We start from the raw sequence: 21,446 nt of genomic DNA, 5'->3' as shown, positions 1-21,446 counted from the left end.
TGTCCTATAGGATATCCATACCAATTTTGGTGATGATCCAATAAGAACTCAACAACTAATAGCGATTTAAAGTAAAAGTTGATGGACGAATGGCTCATTCCCAACCCATCAGCTGCCTTTGGTCACAGCAGAGCTAAAACGGAACCTCAAAAAAATTTTATAGACTTGTACAAGTTTCACTAGTACCCCTGGATCCACCCTTGCTTACTTAGGACGAATTTTGCCAGTCCCTGTTTCTCTGAGCTACGATTTTTAACTATGGGGTCGTGCATAAAGTATATGTATGCACGTTGGGGAGGGGGGTTTAGTCTGTACAAAAGCATTCAGGGGCAGGGGTGAGCTCAAAAGGGTACATAATGTTGGTGTTAATGCGGGATACATAATGTTGTGTTAATGTTTAATGGGGAGGGTTTATGTTTTTAATTGTTACTTTTGCACCAAACACATAATGATTTTTACAAATATCTCCAATATTAGTTGGGATTTCCTGGGAATTCCTCCCTCTTGGTCATTGACTTCGTCAATATGTACATCAGCGTCAGAGCTCTGATGGATGCTAGTGAATTTTGCCTTTTTGAAACCATGGTTCCTGAAAAATTCCATTTTACAGGGAGGGGGGTTAATCATAAGTATTTACACAAGGGGGTTATGAAAAAAAGTACATGGGGGGAGGTTAAAAATATCCGGGAGTCAAGCATACGTACTTAAAGCATGGCCCCTATACATGTACTAAGTAATACATAGCTGCCATGTTCACCAGGGGATGTTGAACGGCGGATTAACATGGTATTTCCACCATATGCATTTTTATTAACACAATCAATTGGAACGTTCATGTCAAGTTTTATGATTGTGAGCTCATTGATAACTGTATTAGTTCACAAAGGTTGTTGAATATTGGAATTTTCTGATTGTCGAGCATTCTACTAAGTGGGTATGGTTTCCATGGACCCTTATGCTTTTTGGGGGAGGGGAAGAGACATATGGAAAAATCTAGATGAAATATTGTAATCTCAGGATTAAGGCACTTTACATCCTCCTCATTATGAATTAACCAGATCCGATAAATCAAAAAAAGAAAAAAAAATCAAATATAACATCCATCTCATTTTGCTTGTATTGATAGATTTCTCAAATTATATACTTATATACATAAATAGTTTGTCTATTTACATCGGTTTTTTATACATATTACCATAGTTGCTTTGTACAAAAGAAACAACCCCCCTTTAGTTTCAAATATTCTCATTACCGGTAATTATGTTTACAAAAATATCTTCTTTTTTTATCTTTTGATAATAAAAATCACAGTCAAATAATATGTTTGAAACCGAACACCTCATGATAAACCATAAAATAATTTTATATAGGGTTTTAGAGAAATAATTTGTCCCCAGTTTCTTTTCATAGTATGCTTACAAAACGGATGCAAAAGAATAATGTATCACAGTGGAACCTCGTTTTAACAACCTCCGATATGACTCATCAGCTTTTGTGAACTGAATTCATTCAAAATGGGACAATTTCAATAAATGGGTTATAATGAACAGATTTTCCCGTCCACTGAAGCTTGTGGTAACGACGTTCCACTGTAGTAATCTCAGTCAGGCTCCTCTACTTGAAACCAAAATATAAATATTCTCACAAACGAAAAGTTCACTTTTGAAGTAAAAATGTAAGTAAGGAGTCAAAATAAGGGACATGCCCTAGTTACGCATCCCCCTTCTGCAGGGATTCGAACCTGATGGAATCGCTACACTCAGCCACGGCACGAACCCCGTCACACTAGACCAGGTGTGCAGGTACATAGCAGGTTTACCGCACAGAAACATGCAGCACCAATCAGATTGTTTGTTGTATAATCGTTTACGCAAATTTCATTGAAGGACTATAAATGGATAAAACCCAGGCTGAATTAAAACGGAACATTGGATTGGCTAATAATTGACATCATCTAAGCTGCGTACTCGGTCTAGTGTGGCAGGGTTTTGTACTGTGACAATCTCATCAGGTTCAAAGCCCTGCTTGGGGAGGATGTAGTTATCATTCAGTAGACTCCGCTTAACAAGGATCTGGCAACACCAGTAAATTTTCTCTAGAATCTATCTTTCTAGATAAATTTTTTTCTGCAAACAAATTCAAGGGATGTCTGAGTGATTATAGATGATCACATCAATTGGAAATTGTATTTGTCCAGGCACACAATTATCCGTGGCAAGCCCAGTCTACTGTAGCATTTCTTCTATCAGTTTAAAACTATAAAACAGCTAGAGAGGTAAATGCGTAACATGTATAAAACATATTATCAGAATTTCTAGTGTTTTAACAACACCTAAAATGTGTGTATTAGAGATGGTTACCAGATTTTACCGGTGCCCCGAACTCAGTCGATCTCGGAATATATACCATTCGTACACTACATACACAAAATTTTGCTGATATTTCAACAATTAAATTAAATCCTTGCATAAAACTGACCATTCTTAGACGATTATTTAGGAAAGAATTTAGGCAACCGTGACGATATCACATTAATTTGGTTAGCAGAATCTTCAGGTTTCATTACTACTACGACCGGTGATTCTTCCGCTGTATTAACTGCGGATTGCATTGTTGACTGAGACGGAAATGGGAATGGTATCCGTGTACCAGGTAACGATACCGATGATTCCTCGACAGGACTACCAGGCGGTGTCGGTGTATCCGTTTTATCAGTAGTGGCTGTCGTTATTTCTGGAGGCTCTATTTTCATCGGAGTTGGAGGCAAGAGTTCTGGTGGAATTGTTTGCTCCAATTTCTGACTAGTTTCAGTTTTCACATCGACTGGTTCTACTTTAGGAGTGACTAACTCTGGATTATCTGCAGTTGAAGGTTCATTCGCTGGTGGGACTTCCACAATTGGATCCTCTGGTTTAGTTTCAACCTGAGCATTTTCTGATTTGATGTCCGGAGGGAAAAGTTGAGTCGGTACCATTGGAGTCTGGAAGAATGGCTGAGATTTAACTTCTGGAGTTGGTGTAGGAGTTTCTAGGAGTAAAGTCTGGAAAACAGAGAGCAGATTGAGTTATTCTGCTGTAATGGTTGATGGGGAATCGACATTCGAATACTTACAACATTAGCGTCTTCATAACAGACAGGATGATAGGTCTTATTATCCACTCGAATCGCGTCTTTCAGGTGCCATTCCTCTGCTTCCTCATCCCAGAACTGCTCGAATGGATCACGGCAAATTTCGCAAACCTGAAAGTCAAAATGAACTCGAATAAGGATTTCAACTAACATACTTTTCTACTCACAGGTCCCCTGTCGAAAAGTTGAGAAATATGACCTTGTGAAAGTTTTTCCATAAAAGATTTGATAAATAAAGCCCAACATTGCTCAAACCACTATATATCGAAATTTGCATGAACTATGAGCAAGTTTCCGGATCGATGCTACAGCATCCAGAGTTGCCACTTCTCCGGAATTCCAATTTCATTTCCGGATTTTCGGGAGAAGTCAAATAACCACAAAAGAAAACATTGCGAAAAAAATAAAATCAATTCGGGATTCGACCCAAAACATCAAAACGTAACGGCTCCGTAGAGGGTTCGAAAAAGCCGTATTGTGCTGCCACGTAGTGGCAACAACCCCGCAGTACACGATTAAACCAAGATGACGCGACGATCGAAATCGACTAACGCTTCGTTTGTTTTTGGCTCTGGTTTATATATGAGGTGCATTTGACGGAACCAATCGCTATTTGAAAAAATGATCTATACACATTGTTGTTATCGACATATCTTGGAAAAGGTGTGTGAGTGTATAACCTTTGAGAAAATGCTTACTGAAAGTTTGAAGCGACAGATTTTGATTTGATTGTAATTGACAGACGTGAAAATTGATACACACTTCCGGTAATGAAAGTGAGGCCTATAACGCGTATTGCGCCAGAACGCATCTCCTGGCGTTCTAATTTCAAAAATTTTTCTGGGGGAGGGCCCCCAGACCTCCCGACTTATTTTCCGGATATTTAGCTTCACATTAGTGGCAACTCTGAGCACCTCACATTTTTTTTAAATCTTTCGTTTAGAGGTTGGCCCCCAATGGAACAGTCCTAGAAAGTTTCTACCAGTATCTAAGAGTTGATATCAAGTTGAAGCTTACATCATCATTTTCCCTTCCAGTAGCCGCCGGACAACTAATCTCTTCAACTTCAACGCCACCTGGATGGATGCCCATTTCTTGCTGAGCTTGTAATGAACGAGCAAAGAAATTTTTCCGTGCTGAAAAATTATAAAATCTTTAAATTCTTTTTTCTTCCCGTGGTTCTGAATATGTGTACAAGAATAGGGTCAGTCTCAAAATGTGAAGGATTAATTATGATCAGGGAGCATTTGTTAAATATATGCCGCCTAGGCCGATTTGTAAGAATGTTTTAATGAACTGAAATCACAAGAGCACGGACATACAGCGCATGTGCTGTTGTTTAGGATCAGTGACAAATGCTGCAGCACTAAATCTTGACTTCTAATAGCCATAATTGTTTTTCTACGTGTGAGCAATTGAGCATCAGATCTGCAATTCATACATAGCCTATACTTTATGGCAACAAACTAGTGCAATATGTTCATAAAATTTTGAGATGCCAGTCATACAGTTTTCCAATGTAAATGTAGTATGGTAGCAACCGAGCATTAAGAACTAAAATAATTTCATATTCCGTAGGAATACATTGCAGAATCAATATTTGGTATATGAGCAATGGAATCGAGAGAGAGTGGGAGAGGGTTTCATATTTTTGAATTTTGGATTTGGCCAGCAATCAATCAAACTATGTGTACCTTTCTCCTCTTCATCTTGAATTTCTACAAAATCAACCCAATCCTAAAAGAGAAAATTTACAATTAAAATCGAATCTTAGTGTTAACTGTGGATAAATTTGATACGTTTAACATGGTACTGGACCCAGTTCCACCGTTTTCAGTGTAGATTTGACTCAAGGCTTAAAACATCGGAAAGTAACTGATTCTAACTAATTGGTAATGAACTAATTCTAACTGATTGGCACCGAACTAATTCTATCTGATTGGAAATTTACTAAATCTAAATGATTGGAAATTAACTAATTCTAACTGTAGTGTCAATTAACCTCCCCAAATGGAACTTGATCCCAGTATATAAAACTTACCGCTGCATCAAAGAACCATTTTCTGAAATGCGCAATTTTCATGTCATCTTTTCCACGTTTATTCAAACGGAAATGCCAGTCGAGATGCAGACGGTACCTTTCACAATCTTCATGTACGAATCTTACACCACACGATGAGCATTGAATTCCTAGATATAAACGCTGAATAACTCCTGCATGATGCCTGAAACATCACATAAACAAAAATTACCCTTTGAAACAGGGGGGTGTTGGCAAAAACTGGAGTAGGATAAGTGATACATACTTGCGTAATAAGCTGATATCTAACGAAGTAAGATCTGGGATTGGAGCGACACGAACTAAGGACTCTGATTCTGCTATTACATTCTCTGAACTTGACTGAAATACAAAACGAAAATAACGATGAACAGAACGTATTTACATGTATTTACATTTAACAAAGTAACCAAACAGTGGATTCAATCGGGCTAATCTATGGGCTGCATATATGGTTAGGGTGGCTACATACAACAACCAAATATCAAGACCATACGTCAAAGTGCATCGAAGAAAAAAGTGCATGTTAGTTATATAGCCCACTGGACTTGAGTGCCAAATAATCTGATGAATTGATTCTGGATGAATAGACAATTGAATCAAAGTGACCTTAGTGGGCTTAAAATCTTGATACATACTGTTTCAATCCTTCCAAATAATGATTCTTTTGTTATCTCAAAATATTGATTGACCCTGTATATGTATATGACCCTAATATAGGGATTGACCCAAATAATGATTCTTGGCGTACATGTTCAAATATTTATGTAGTTGTAATAAATGAACCAATTCATTGCTCTTTTACCGTTTTAATTTCAGATGAATTGTTTGATGAATTTCTTTCTTCTTCCTCTTTTTTCTTCTGTTCGTTCAACATTCCAAACATTTTCAATTTATTCAATAAATCCATCACATTAACGGAGGATGAGGATGACTCAGCAGTTTTCTGTTCCGACTGTTCGGAGGATGTTACTGCAGCTGGTTGTTGGGGTGATACAATACTCTGCTGAGATACAACTGGCTGATTCATCATGTTTGGCATCATCTGTCCAGCTTGCATTGATTGCTGCATCATCATCTGTTGCTGCATTTGAGCCATCATCGGATTCATCGCCATCATTGGGTTAGCTAAAAGAAATAACATGATTCAAAATAGTGCAGGCTTTCAACCTTTAATTAAAGAAAGAATCCTCGTACATATTTTTACATACAATTTATTCAAATATAAATAAGTTTTATCAATCAGAATCATAAAATATACAAAGTCAATACATGCTTAAACCCAAAGCACATCGCATATGTTTGTTTCATCAAAACAGAAAACACATTTTTCACAAAACGCAAATGAGCATGACAGTAATGTTTAGAGAACAGTTATTAAAGCATGGAATCCATGGCAAAACTTTTTACATCGTCAAATTTTTCTGTCATGTCATGTGGAACAGCTATTCTCGGTGAATGATTATTCAGCAATGGATGAGATGAAAAATTCTTTCGACGACGCAAAAAACAATTAATAATCAAATCAATGAGCAGTGCTTGTTTCGCTAAAACATTTTTCTGTTCGGTGTTTCTTGTTTTGATTTCATCGAACAGCAAAACACATCGAAAACGTTTTCATTAGGAAGAAGTAACTTTCCTTGCCGTGCTTTTAGTTAAGTCTGTTCCAGTTAAAGTCCAATTAACTCTGGACTTTCTAAAGGAGTACTTATCTTTCTTGGGCTAATTCTAGCAAAATTCAACCTAACTGATTCATCAATTTTTTTTGGATTAAATATCTCTTATATATAGCCATGTTGTCATGTTCACAATTGAGGGAGCCTGGAATTTAAAAGACTTACCCATTCCTTGCATCATTTGCATTCTGATATCCGGAGTCATCATCATTCCCATGGGGTTCATCATTCCAGGCATTGTTCCCATCATTAAGCCCATAGGGTTCATTAGTCCAGGCATACCCATCATATTCATAGCAGGACCGGTTGGACACATCTGTCCATTTGAGTCATATGATTCGGATTTCTTTAAATACTCTGCAGAAATAAATCAACGTCAGTTTTTTACTTACTCAAATAAACACATGAGTACGCTAAACGAGAAGTTGATTACCGGCATGTTTAAAGAGAACAAATCAAACGAACCTCTGTACGATTTTGCCTGTTTCTCTAATCGCCCATATTTATCTTTTTTATTGGCTTCCATGAACGACTTCGGGACAAACAACAATTCGCCTGTGGCAGGGTCGACAGGAATTTCATCGAGTATTTTTACTTCAGGCGGCGGTCCTTTCAAAGAGAGATTATGTAAACGACCACTGATATTGATTTCTCGTGGAGGCGCATCAAAAAATACCTCATAGGTTCGTCCATCTATCATAACCTCGTGGCCCGGCCCAAGAAACGCAACACGATGCGGTCGTGGCCCGATTCTGATTATTGCCGTATTATCCATTGGTAGCCGGTAAGCTTTACTGTCAATATAAAGGTCACGTGGAGGTCCATCAAAACATATTCCATGTGGCTTATCACCCATGAATATAACTGGAACTGGGTAATCTAAATGCAACTGACAAATTTTGCCATCGATTAGAATTTCGCGTCTAGGCTGGTCGAAACGTATTTCATGTTTAGTAAATGCAATCATAATGATCCTAGGGGACCCTCCGAATGGACCCTGGCCAATTCCATCGATGTAAACTTCATTCCTCTGGAAACCATCTATGCGAATATCATGTTGCGTGTTATCGATAAAGATTTTCTGAGGAGGACCATTTAACCTGACATCAAACTGCATTCCGTCAATCCAAATCTTTTTCACTGGTCCACGATAGCAAATCATAAATTTACGTAGTCCAACTTTTACTTCTTTCATAGGGGTTCCGATTTTATAAACAGCTCTATCATTCATAAACACTTGTCGTTTTGATGGATCAACTCGGAACCAATATGGTTCATCTCCCAATTCAATACGTCGTGACTTCTGTCCCATACGGATTTCAAACGTTCTACGATCAATGACGACTTCTTCACGATCTTCTAAATTGTTCTCATCACCGAATGGAAGTTGTGCAGGGTCAATATGAGGGGGTAGGTGAGTGAATGTATGTAATATTGGTTTCCCCGGAACAACTAATTCAACTCCATCTGCTGTCACTTCTATCTGCTCACCTGCTCGTCTCGGCTGCAAATCTTTAGGGGAATCTTTGAGGGGTTCCATTAAACCGGCAGGGGGAGCTGGTGGCGGCATTAGACTCCCCCCTTTATCATCAGAATCGGCACGTCTTCGGAGCATATCTCTCATTTGACGTAACCTTTCCATCTGGACTTTTATTTCCCCTCGTTTGTGCGGGTGTAAATTTTTCGTGTATAATTCATTATTGAGGTGTTTAAGCATAGCAGTTTGATGTGAGATTAAATCTTCTATCGGAGCACCAGGTGGTGGTATAGGAGGCGGAATGCTCGAAGTGATTTCTGATGAATTTCTGCGACCTCCGTATCGACCACCTTGACCTCTATAATCTCTGCGTCTACGATCTGGTGAGAATTCTCTACGATGGTGATAGCCTCGTCGCTCCTCTACTGGATCGGGAGAAAATTCGCCCTGCGGTATTTCTTCATCCTCATTCGACGTCTCACTATTTGCCATCAACGGTGGTGCCATTCTCATATCAAAATCCCCAGATGGTGCAGGTGATTTTAACAGCTCCATTTCCTGTGGTTGCTGGAAGGGGAACTCATCAGGATGTGACGCTTTAAACTTTGCCCATCCTGCATTCGTTATTTTGCCAGGTTGTCGATAGTCCTGATCTTTACCTTTGAAAGAGTCGCTGTAAGAAAGAAAAAAATATCTACATTTTTAAATATGAAAAAATAAAATGCTATTGCATTATTCTGAGAAACAAAACAGAGATAGCATTTCACAGAAAACCCAAAACTTACTCATCAGAAATGTTTTCTTTATCATCAGTATCACTTCGTTGTTTTTTAACCGGTGGTTCCTCATCCAGTCTCTGAACATTCTCATTTGTAACATCTGCTGTTTTAGATCTCATATCAATATCGCGATCTCGTTTTACCCTCAAATCTTGATCACATCTCAGATCGGTATCCGAATCTTTCCTCGCAGGTCGAGTTCGTCGATTGTCGTCATCTCTCTGAGCCCATTGACTCAGCCTGGCTCGTATATCTTCATCCTTACCCACGAGGCGTAAAGCGTCTACTCGTTTTGCTCTGAATTCCTCAGCTGGAAGTCTCATATCGACATCCTTACCAGCACTTCGAGCTGGCCTCATATCGAAATCATGTCTATGTTGCCATGCATCATCGTCTGATGACATCCTCATTCCCAGATCTGTGCTATAAACTGGCGCCCGACTTCTTAAATCTGTATCAGAGGCTTTGATTGGTGGAATATTGGAACTTTCAATTGGTTGGACATCAGGAGCTTTGATTGGTTGAGGATTGTTGCTCGGACGTTTTCTTAGATCTGTATCATGCGCAGATTCTATGGAAACTGGCTCTACATCATCCCTCTGCTCCTGATATTCAACAGGTTTTTCAGCCTCTGATTTATTTTTGATTGATTCAAGTCTCATATCGACATCCCCTCCTATTTCAACAGCACTAGCTGTATCAACGACACTACTTGCTTCGACACTACCCCCTACATCAGGGTTCTGGACAACAGCGAAGTCAGTTTTGATGGATTCATTTTCTTCATTATTTGCTGCGGATTCGTCAGCCATTGTTTTCTTTCGCATATCTTTATCAGGTTCTACCCATAGATCCTTATCTTTAAATCTGTTATCAGTAAATATCTGAGGTAAACTTCCTTTTCTCATATCTACATCCTGTGAATCTATGTAGACCTGCGTATCATGTTCTACATTCTCTATATCATTTGGTTTCTCTTCAAATCTTGATATTTTACGCAAATCTATATCTTGAGATCGATCTTTGGGTTGATCTTCTTGATCTGACATTTTTACAGCAGGGACTCTCATATCGATGTCTCCGGTATGTTTGGAATTTTTCCTCAAATCTTCATCTATATCATTTGTACGTTCCTGCATTCTTTCAACCGAATCTTTCACAATTTTACCGATGATATCTTTAAACGCAGGAGTAGGACTAGGAATAAACCCTGGACTAGGACTGACATCAATTTTAAGTTTCTCCACATCGGAATCCGAAGACAACGTTTTATCGAAGTCTGTCTGCTCTGATTTAAAAGGTTTTGATTTCTTGATTGCTGGTTCCGAAATCAATTTCTTCGATTTGTCGTCTTCGCGTTTTGGTGAATCTTTACTTTCGCGACGCGATGACGAAACTTTCTCTTTAGAATCACGTGGACTCCCACGACGACTGCTAGAGTCGCGATCACGGCTACGGGATCTCGACCGTGGTCGTGGTTTCTTAATTCGACCAAACTCATCAATCTCTTCACCATTGCCACTACGCCTACTGTGACGTTCAGGTGATCGACGTGATACACGAACCGCTTGACGACGGATTCTCTCTCGTTCTTTTTCCCTTTCTTTAAATTCTATCCTCTCTCGTTCTTTTCTTAGTCTTTCATTTTCTTCCAGACGTTTTTTCTCTTTCCAAGCTTCGATCTCTTTCTGTTTTTCAGTTTTTTGTGCATCTTTCTTTTTACCCTTCTTATTGTTAATATAGACGTTTGTTGTACTACTTGTTTTAGTGTTGGCGTCTGTAGTTTTAGTGTTATCTGCAGAACTTGATGGTGGAATCGGGATGCTGTCAAGTGGCACAGTGGTAGCTGGGATTGCATCAGTCATTTGCTGCTGGTGATAAGGCATCGTCATTGCTACAGGAGCTTGAAATGGCATTGACGGAAACTGACCTGGATACATCATAGGCATTTGCATCATTGTTACAGAATTCTGATATTGTGAGGGGTCTGTTTGATATTGCTCTGAATGTGAGAACCTAGGCTCGACTTCAGCAGTAGGAGTTGACGCAGGTTCCGACTCTGTTTTTACTGCTATTGTAGAGTTATTGGACTGTTGAGAAGATGGTGTGGTTAAAGCTGCCTGTAACTGACCCAGTAAATCCAGTGTATTCTTTTTAACACCTGATGTATGAGCTATCTGTGATAGCTGATGAGCTAACATTTGAGCTGCTTCTAGATTAGACAATCCCTGAGCAGCAGCAGACGCTGTTGGTATAGTACCCGTAACCGAAGCAGCTGGCGCAACAGTAGATTTCGTCTCCAATCTGGGGTCACGATTAGCGAGACGTGGATCTCGTCGACGTGGTGGCACAACTGTAGGTTTAACGGGTTCCGTTACCACTGGTTCCGAAACCATTGGTTCGGTAACTTCTGGAGAAGGTGGAATCATATCTAACTGTGGGTCCACTGAGGGTAGGGGTAGATTAGCTGAACTGTACGCTGCCTTTAACTGTAATGAAAAGTGGTCAGGAGTAACAGTAATTATTCAAGAATAAGGTTTAAATATTGGAGTGGTAAATATAGGAATTTGACAGGGGTTCTTGTTTCTAATTCCTATATTCCAGCACAAACGCAGGGTTGCTACTTTTTATTTGAATTGCCTTTTCCCCGACTATTCCCAGACATGCACATTGTTTTCCGACTTGATTGGCTACAAAACCAATCAATTAACACAGTCAAATGCGTAAGACATAGATGGAAACTGTTTCATTTTTTACGTGCGATCTAGCAATCTCCACAAATTTTCCCGAATTTTTAGCTTTTTTTTGACCAAATTTCCTGACTTCTTTTTTAAGAAAAGAAAATTCCTCGACTTTTCTCTGAATTCCAGGCAAGCGGCCACGCTGAAACGGGAGGTTAAGATTGCATTTCGAAATTAATTCTTTGAATATCATACTACATACAGTTTCGTCCCTAGATATCCCGACACTTCAATATCTAATTCTATCAATTTCAACAATCCGGACGCATTCTCAAGACCTTGCTCGCCTTAATGTCACAAATTTAACAACACCCCATATCATAATCATGCTTGCACCTGGATTGCTTTTCAATTTCCAATATAGCGGTGTTCACACTAGATTTGGCGCTTATGAAGTACCGTACGTCGCTGGTGCTGAATTCACAAAAACATGGCGCTTACACAGCCAGTTCACATGTAGAGTCGGCAATTCGGCATTGAGTGCATTGCACTAAGCGGATGTAAATACGCGGCTAGCCGAATCTGCGTTCACACATCAGAAAATACGAAGCCAGTTCAGTTCCGTACTGAGATCGGGTTTTCGGCACTCTGCATTCCGCGCTTAATAAGCCACGTATTTCAGTACGGAACTGAATAAGCCGCGAATAGGCCTCGAATGATTTCCAAGTGTGAACGCTTAGTACCGTACTGGAATCCTAGTGTGAATTATTAGATGCTTATTAGATGAAATGGATTATTTTTTGTTTGCACAGTTCCACAGCAGGTACAAAGCTATGAATATAAACGCGGCAAACATCATATGAAAAGGGTTAGCGGTAAAAATCCCCAATTCTTCAAAGTAGGTAAAAATTCCCCTCCTTCTAAATGTGGTGTAAGTAGATACAATCTTAAAGGTCAATTAATTCTTATATATTGATACATATATCCAATTTATTCATACTGTGGAACACTATAAGGGTATCATGAGCATACAAACTATAGTAGGCTATATATGTACTATTTGAATTAAAACATACTACAAATTAACAGTTTATTGATACTAAATTAGTGCATTAAGTTATCGCACAGTTTAATGAAAGGGATTGCACATTTCAAATATATTACACTAGCTTACCAGGTAGATCTAAAATATTTCAAATTAAAAATTCATTATTGCGTATAATCCATGGCATCGCACAGCTCAAATATACCACAAGTTAACTAGAGTTCACAGTTCAAAAATATTCCAGGTCGAATTTAAGATATTACAAATTACAATCTATTTTATTCTAAGAGTTTACTTAAGAATTTATCCCAACAAAAGAATTCATTGCGCAGTTCAAACATATTTCAGTCTCATCGCAAATGAATAAAATTGGAGAAACATTTTGCTTTGAAATTTTCTTGAAAATCACCAAGTGGGGATTTTTACCTACTTTAAATATTTGGGGATTTTTACCCAGGGGATTTACCTAGGGGATATATACCTAGGGGATTTTACCTACAACCCACGAAAAGACATATTTCTTGATAAAATCAATTGGATGGTGAATTGGACTATTCTGAACTTAAATGTACTGTCTTAAGTTAGTTTTATCAATGGTGCAAGTTATACAGTAAAGCATGCATAAGTCGAATCTTTTGGGACCAAGAAAATTCCTCCAATTTGGAAAAAGGCCAATTGAATAAATTGGATTTTCAGCCTTTTTCCAAATGGAAAAACTAAATCAGCATCTACGAAGTGTTCAACATCTACATAAGAAACTATCTATAAGGACTGAAATATTTCAGGTTTATTTTTCTATTATAATACACTGACCTCAACTAAAATAGCGACTGTTATCAACGTCCCCCTGGACCTCAGGGTCTGATCTAAGGAATGAAAGCCACTCGCCCAGGGGGCAAGCATGTCTGAAATTTTGCTTGCCCCCTCCAAAAGCTACTTACTCTACACAGGCAGTCTGGTGGCACTATCATCTGTTGCATCGAGTGGGAAAAAAGCTTATTGACATAAAATTGCACTAGTGCGGGGGACAAGTGATAATGATAACCCACTTGCCCTGATGAGAATATACTTGTCCTGGGCAATCGGACACGTGCTTAGATCAAACCCCGCTGGTGAACATAAACCTATTAAACTCTACCCTCATTAAAGGATACTATACTATACTATACTATAGGCCTATGAACAAATAGGCCTCCACAAATTTCTCATGAAGAGTGCATGTTCACGCTTAAGGAACATCCTTTTTTGATCAATGCTCGAATCCTATAGCAATGATCAATAGTTCGGCAGTGATGATCAATCCGTGGGAGGCCTTCATACCCCCACCCACTTCCGCGAGTTATTCTCATGGAAACAACTATAGCAGCGTTCACACGACAACTAGTTAGACCGGTCTAAATGGGTCCATACCTGGTCCGGTCCAAATTTAGACCGGACAAAATTTTGGTGAGCGTTTACACAGCGTTTTGACACGCGGTGATAAAATCGCTTGTCACCGGGCCCACAAGATGTCGCCATCTGCTAAATAATTAATTGCGCCTGGATGAAGTCTTACTTCCAGATTCCAAGTAGAGCAAGACATTCTTCATTTGACCAATTCGTCCTCTGTCAGGTTTATATGTTTTTGCGAATTTGATTTTATTCTATCATGCTGAAACTCTAAGTGTCGTTTAAACACGGTTCAAAGCACGGCAATAAAACGGATGATGAACGCGATATACGAATACGAATTACGCTCCAAATATTTCCATTGAATAGGGAGGAAAACAGTACTTCAAAATAATTACATAAACGGTAATAAAAGCATTTAAAACTTAATAAAACTGGACTCACACTCTACCGCAGAGGTTGCACATCTACCGCAGAGATTCAGAATTACGATTAAGACCGGACCTGGTACCAGTTTCTGTCAACACACGCATATTTAGACCGGTCCAAAATTTCGTCCGGACCTGGTTTGCTCTTTTAGACCGTGCCAAATTAGACCGGTCTAATTTGGAACGGTATTTTTGCCCGTGTGAACGCTTGGTCCGTTCTAAATTGGACCGGACCAAATTTAGACCGGTCTAAATTTCGTCATGTGAACGCGCCTTATGGAACTTTTGAGATGCTCCCTAAATGGTTGACCCCTGAGATAAATCTTATTTACCTTTTCTTTATGTTTTAATTGTTGTTGCTGTTGCTCAATTCTTGCTTTAGTCTGTTGAAGTTCTAATTCTAATTGTTGCTGTTGCAATTTCAACAGTTCTTGTTGTTTAGCCAGTAACTGTTTTCTCATCGCTGCCTCTTCATCTACTCCCTTCTCTTGTATGTGTAATTCAGGTGATATTCCTACATTAGGCTCAGTTTTCTCTTGTTGCTTCAAACGAGGGTCAGTCTGAAATGTTTACCCATGATCCCAGTAATGCAAGCAGATTCAATTCGGCAGTCTGTTTCAAACATGCCATCTATTCTAAATTATTTCTATTTTTTCTTGAGTTTAGTATATGGTAGACTTCGCGCAAGTTGCAATGTAATGTACTTCATTTAGCATGACAAAAAAATATTAAAAAAAAAACATCCAAGTTAAACAGTTTTCCGAGTTGATGGGATCTGACTTGGGCGGAGTCTACTGTATATAACCCAGCTTTTTACCTACCTTTTTAATGAATTTAGGATTTACATGAATACTTGGAGTTCCACTCGGGTCGGGGGGTTTAGCCATAACGGGCCATGCTGGATCGATAGCTCGCACTCTGATATCTATAGCATAAAGTTTCTTCTGAGGGAAAATTTCGCTCCATGTTTGACGTAGTTTGAACAATGCCACTCGAGTTTTCTCATCTCCCTGTTAAAAAATTCACTAAGTAAAATCTACAGTCTAACTCCCTTCAGTCTTCATAGCTAGGACCATCATTACATTGACTACATATCAGCATATGAATTGGATATACAAAAACGGAATAAAAAATTGTCATGAAATATGACGACTTAAGTGGGTTCGACTCTTATCAAAAAATTTAGCATCATATTTGCATAGTCATGTACGGAACGCCCCCTTGTGACTTATTTCAGTTGTTCAAACCAATACTCGAGAAAACCTCAATAAAATCAATTCTCTTCTATTCTGGACTAAATATATATACTAAACTAGAACCCAGTTCTAAAGTTGTCAGTTGGAGTAACACTGAGTTAAATTAGTCCACTTTTGAAAGGTACATGTTTAAGAGAACTGTGAAACTGGCTCCAATCTGGTTGATATGTCCATGCCCCTATTCAGTATTACCAACTCCTCCACGTGTAGTCAAAATCTCTGGACATTACAGCTCATTTATACATCAAGATGCATTAATAATTTCAAGGATTAATATCATGGTTGCCAATGTTCATAATTAATCATCAGACATAAATTCAATCAACTGAAATTTCATCAAATCTTACTTCATGAAATACATTGGTTTCATATAACTTTAATCAGAATGTTGAAGTCCAACCACTGGGATTTCTCTGAGTAATATTTTCCTTTCCGACTTGCTATCATTGAACACTTGAGACATGTGAATCACCCACCTCAGTAACTAGAAATTTTCTTATTCATATCAGATCTGAGCCAATATAATTATTAATGAACTAAGGCATGTGTTGAAATATGTACAAAATACACCCTCCCAGGTCATCGAACTTGAAAAAATTGTTCCTTAGGCGTCAAATAATTAAATTCTTTCAGTTTCTAAGTTTAAAACCTACAGTGGAACCTCATTATAACGAACGTGGATACAATGATTTATCGGATATAACAAATATAGAATTTTGTTAACTCAATTTCATACTGGATATATCGAACTATCGGTTATAATGAACATATTTTCTGGGCCCGTAAAATTTGCTGTAACGAGGTTCCACTTAATATACAGAATTCAAAAACATATTTTGTTCACCAAGAATTGAAAACAAAATACACAACGTTTACGGGTTACTGGGATTTAGTAAGACCAAGGTTATGCATTTCAGAATGACCCTCGGTTAAAGCAACAAGAGAAACCTCTCACCATAATCGCTAGTTAAGAGTTGGTAATAAAATTTGGTTTTTATCTGTTGAATTCTGTATAAAGCGGGTTGTACACTTATCTGTGCTCCATGTCAGTGCAGCTATTCTACTACCCTCTCTTTCTATTTAGATGCTAGACAAACTTACCCGAGCAAGGTGCAGGATATATTTTGTGGTTTCAAGTTGTTGATAGTTTGGAGCTAAATCTGGAGTGTGGTAAGTTTATATGGTCTAATCTAAATTTCACTGTTTATCAATCCAGATTCACCGATCTCAAATTCCTAAGATTGAGCGTTGTTAACTGTATCATTGAGCGTATAGTTGTATCAACTCCGACATGGTTAGTCAACCAATATTTTGAGCATTTGGCCAGATAGTTAAACCAGAATTATGGAAATCATCATTTTCTACATCACTTACCTAGATAAACCACAGTAAACTTACCAATCACAAAATTGTAAATCATCTTCCACCTACCTGAGCAAAATGTGACTTCCATAATGCAGGTTACCGAATCTTCACCAGAAAATTCCTCTAAGCCTGGATAAATGTTCATAAAATTGCCACAAGAAATCATCAACTTTTTTCAGCAAATCCACATTTACAAAGGAAGACGTGATTCGACATAAATTATCAATTTGAAATCAGGGATTAATTCTGACAGCAAAAATGTGCCACATCATCAAAAGACCTTGAGCAAATGGACCGCTATATTCCACAGTACCTCAATTCTCAAGAGAAATATGTTCCTGGTTTCCAACGTTCAGGATTTCCCCACAACCAATACAATAAACCTTGCCGACAAAACAGGACAAACCGGGCCTGACAAAATTGGTAAGCAAAAATCCGGGTTAAGGAAATGAAGTTATATTAACAAGTCAGAAAAATTATTTCGTTTTTGTCAGAGTAAGGCACGTTTTGACTAAGGCAAGGTTTATTGTACTCTTCTATTAGACTTAGCTCAAGTTTGATCATCTCAGAAAAATGTTTAACTGGCACCTTTATTTAAATATCTTTTAAACACTATATCTAATATCTAACTCGGATATTGCTCAAGTCAAACAAATCTTTCGGGTCCTACTTGAGCGGAGTCTAATGTGACGTCGCACGCTTAGAAATTTGGAATGAGTTGAAACGTGATCCTACAGAAGAAACATCTCATTCTCAATAAACACTGGAGTTGAAACCTACAGAGATTAATATGAAAGCTTAAAACCCATAAAAATGTATCTTTATTTTCCTTCATAATTAACAGAACTAAATACAGATATCGACCCGGCACAGGATTTCAAGCCTTTGACACATCCTTGGTCTATTCTTGTATCGTGCTGAAAAATGATATCACACAACACACACCACACTAGTCCTCTTAATGATCCAAACTCCAAGTCTCGAGTCACACTCATAGTCATGCTCCATTAAGTTCAGTCAAGTTTTGTCACACTTTATCTAGCCATTCATTTATTTATCCATCGATTGGTGAAGCATCAAGAAACAAGGTCGTTCTAATTCATTTGTCTAAAGGTAAAAGTTCCAAACTTGTGCCGATTGTAATCAGCATGGCCTTTTAAGCAATTAAGCCATTTGAGCGAATTTAAGATTTCATCATTTCCAAAATATCAAATGCCGAAATGAGAACGTATCTGTCAAGCCTTTGCAAACTTTTACATTTCACAAACTATAGAGGCGCTCCATGAATTCCTTTTGAAAACTGTGACAACTGTGGCAATAACACCTTAAAAATCGTCATAATCGATGTAGTTGCGTTGATTGCTGTTCTCAAAATACAAGCTACAGAGATTCGAGAAGTCAGCAACTTATGAAACACCACACTATCAGAACTCGATGTATATATTTTATTCAATTCATCACAGAAAAAAAAGAAGAAATACACACATATCAGTCATTCTTAAAAACATTGAATCGCACTTTTATGCGAAAAAAATGCAACCTTGTTAAACCTAGAAATTTCGCAAACAAAAATCTACCCACAGATTTTATATTTCAGTTTTCGAAAGGTTACAAAGGCATCCAGAAACAGTGCAAGAATTAATCTTAATCAATTTTCAAGAGAAGATATCCACTACAATATTTGACATTGGAGTCAATTGCGAATTGGAAACATCTTTTCTAATGGTAAATATTTTATATCAACAAACCTTTTCAAACACATGGCAAAATGTGAAGACTATATTTTGTGTGAAGATCTGAATGTAGGAGCTCTTGTGAACATTCTTGATGATCGAATCTATTAGATATAACGCTGGAAGCTTCAACAACGGTTTACTCTGAAAAAGAAAAAATACGGACCGTTATATTGGACTGTTTGTCTGGGAACTCATTTTAATATGCAACCCAGAACAGTGTTCAAATGCAGCTCAAGTGCAGTAGAGCCTGTCTTGGCTTCTCCCAGACAAATTCAAAAATATCTTTTTTCTGTTCCTAGGGTTCCTCCTACGAGGATGCCTACTTAGGAAATGGATAGACTTGAAGAGTAAAGCTAAGCTCAGGTCGTGTTATGACCCGATCATCTCGTCATAAGAACATCGGTAGTAAACACATGACCGTTGATTGTCGATTCGTTTGTCGCAACGCCGTAAGAGCACTCGGGTCGACTACGACGATCATCGCAGACTTTAAGGTCATGTGACGCATAACTCATCGCTGATTGGCTACGACAGTCTGATCAGGTCCTAGAAATAGAACTTGTTCTATCATAGCGATTCAACTTATGAAGGGTCTACGATCAATCCATCGAAAGCAAACTCATGTCGAAAAGGATCCTGATAAAGATCACAGACCATTCCGACGAGATGATCGGGTTGTAAGTGGACCTGAGCTTAGCTTAAGGCTATATAAAGCAGTAAATCAGTACTCGAAACTCGGGCCAGCATATTGCAAGTGCGCTGTCTTCCCGCTAGACCACCAAGGCTCCCTAAAAACTGCTTTTGTTCAGGTTCGGCTGGGTGAAAATAGGGTTATGCCAGGTCACGTTTAACGATTATTTTAAGTCAGTCTCTTCAACAGATTAGTCACTGCTCGCACGGCAGTGTTTATTTCCGCTATTTTACCGAACATCGTCGCTGATTGACCGATTAACGTTGCGTAACCGCACACAAGTGCGCGACTTACCGATTGTTTTAACAAGATAGCCTATAGCACCAAACCTTACCCTTACCCTATATCTTGGGGGAAAACAGACCCTTACCCTAACCCTCTGGGTCCTTTAGACCCAAAACGTATTGGAACCCTAACCATTAACCCAATAAAATGATCTTATTGTTTATCATTACTTTCATATTGGGCCTAGTTATTATAATCCCCCCCCCCCCCCGTACGCAAAATCGGCATATTTTTTCATATACACTTAGCATCCACTTAGTTTAAACAGAAACTAAGGATTAGGAACTGGAAGGTACACAACCCGTTCGACCAGATTAATAATAGGCCTAATGTCTATTTATTAATGGATGAGACCTGTTTTTCTGGGATATTTTGCTTACTTTTTGGGATACATACCTCATTTATGTCTTAACAGAATGCCAAAAATTGCGGACAACAACTGAATATCCGATATATTTCCAGTTCTGTACCAATTAGATGGATTGGCAAAAAGACTCCTTAAGTCCAGTTGAATGAGAGAGAAAATCCTCCATTTTGTCAAATTTCTTGGATTTGAACATTGTTACCATGCCTACGCCACCCTGATTTAGTTGTTGAGACCCCACAAGAAAAATAACTTCATTTTGTAGGCATGGTGACAATGTAAAAATTCAAGAAATTTCACAAAATGGAGGATTTTCTCTCTCATTCAACTGGACTTAAGGAGTCTTTTTGCCAATCCATCTAATTGGTACAGAACTGGAAATATATCGGATATTCAGTTGTTGTCCGCGACTTTTGGCATTCTGTTAAGACATAAATGAGGTATGTACCCCAAAAAGTAAGCAAAATATCCAAGAAAAACAGGTCTCATCAATTAATAAATAGACATTAGTTAGTAAATCATGAAATGGGCCCATACACCGTACTTCGCTGGTTAAATCAATTCGTAGACAGTTCAAATACAGAGATAGCGGTTCAGTGTTTTACCAATGATGCATATGAGGAGAAATGTACGTAAAATCAAACCTTTTGAATATGAGTCTCGATAACTTGGACGATTTGTTGAGCGTGATTTTGGTTCTCATCGGCCAACATAGTCAACATGCTGATCTGAGGTTTACTGTTAAATGTTAAATCAGACAATGATTGTCTGTATTCCTCAACCGCTTCGGATCCCATCCTGACAGCTCTTATCCCTCTTACGGCAAATATATCATTTACAAATTGAAGTATAAATTCTCCCTGCGACAAGAATAATATTTCCAGATGTCCATGAAAATGGCTTCTCGCGAACTACGTAATCTGACCGCTGATTGGCTGTTATTCAGATCACGTGATCAAATGCGTCTTGAAACGTCGCTGCCATCTGGTGGTAAGTTAAGAAGTTACTGGGAGTGGATTGAGCTAGAATACAGACTCGCCCAAAAGCGATTTGATAAATTCGTAATTCTTTTTTTTACTAACGTTA

The 21,446-nt window shown here is 38.4% G+C and overlaps 1 protein-coding gene across 2 annotated transcripts; it reads right to left on the bottom strand.

Moving 5' to 3' along the window:
* Positions 1 to 1,109: 1,109 nt before the first annotated feature.
* LOC141905215 (uncharacterized) lies at positions 1,110 to 21,261 on the bottom strand. Of its 2 annotated transcripts, none has more exons than XM_074794026.1 (14): positions 21,005 to 21,261; positions 19,033 to 19,161; positions 15,485 to 15,673; positions 14,996 to 15,223; positions 9,127 to 11,609; positions 7,330 to 9,014; positions 7,030 to 7,221; positions 5,994 to 6,316; positions 5,436 to 5,530; positions 5,171 to 5,354; positions 4,824 to 4,866; positions 4,147 to 4,265; positions 3,112 to 3,240; positions 1,110 to 3,040 (listed from the first exon to the last, which is right to left on the bottom strand). In XM_074794026.1, exons 1-14 carry the CDS (start codon positions 21,155 to 21,157, stop codon positions 2,492 to 2,494), a joined length of 6,501 nt encoding a protein of 2,166 aa, XP_074650127.1. In that variant the 5' UTR covers positions 21,158 to 21,261; the 3' UTR covers positions 1,110 to 2,491. The 2 variants fall into 2 exon arrangements, with proteins under 2 accessions (XP_074650127.1, XP_074650128.1); XM_074794027.1 differs by having other exon boundaries at positions 14,996 to 15,205.
* Between the last annotated feature and the right edge of the window lie 185 nt (positions 21,262 to 21,446).

The sequence above is a fragment of the Tubulanus polymorphus genome, chromosome 5, assembly GCF_964204645.1.
Source record: "Tubulanus polymorphus chromosome 5, tnTubPoly1.2, whole genome shotgun sequence".
NCBI classification, from domain to species: Eukaryota; Metazoa; Nemertea; class Palaeonemertea; order Tubulaniformes; family Tubulanidae; genus Tubulanus; species Tubulanus polymorphus.
The sequence above is the reverse complement of the archived record's forward strand: the minus strand, read 5'-3'. Positions and strand labels throughout refer to the sequence as shown.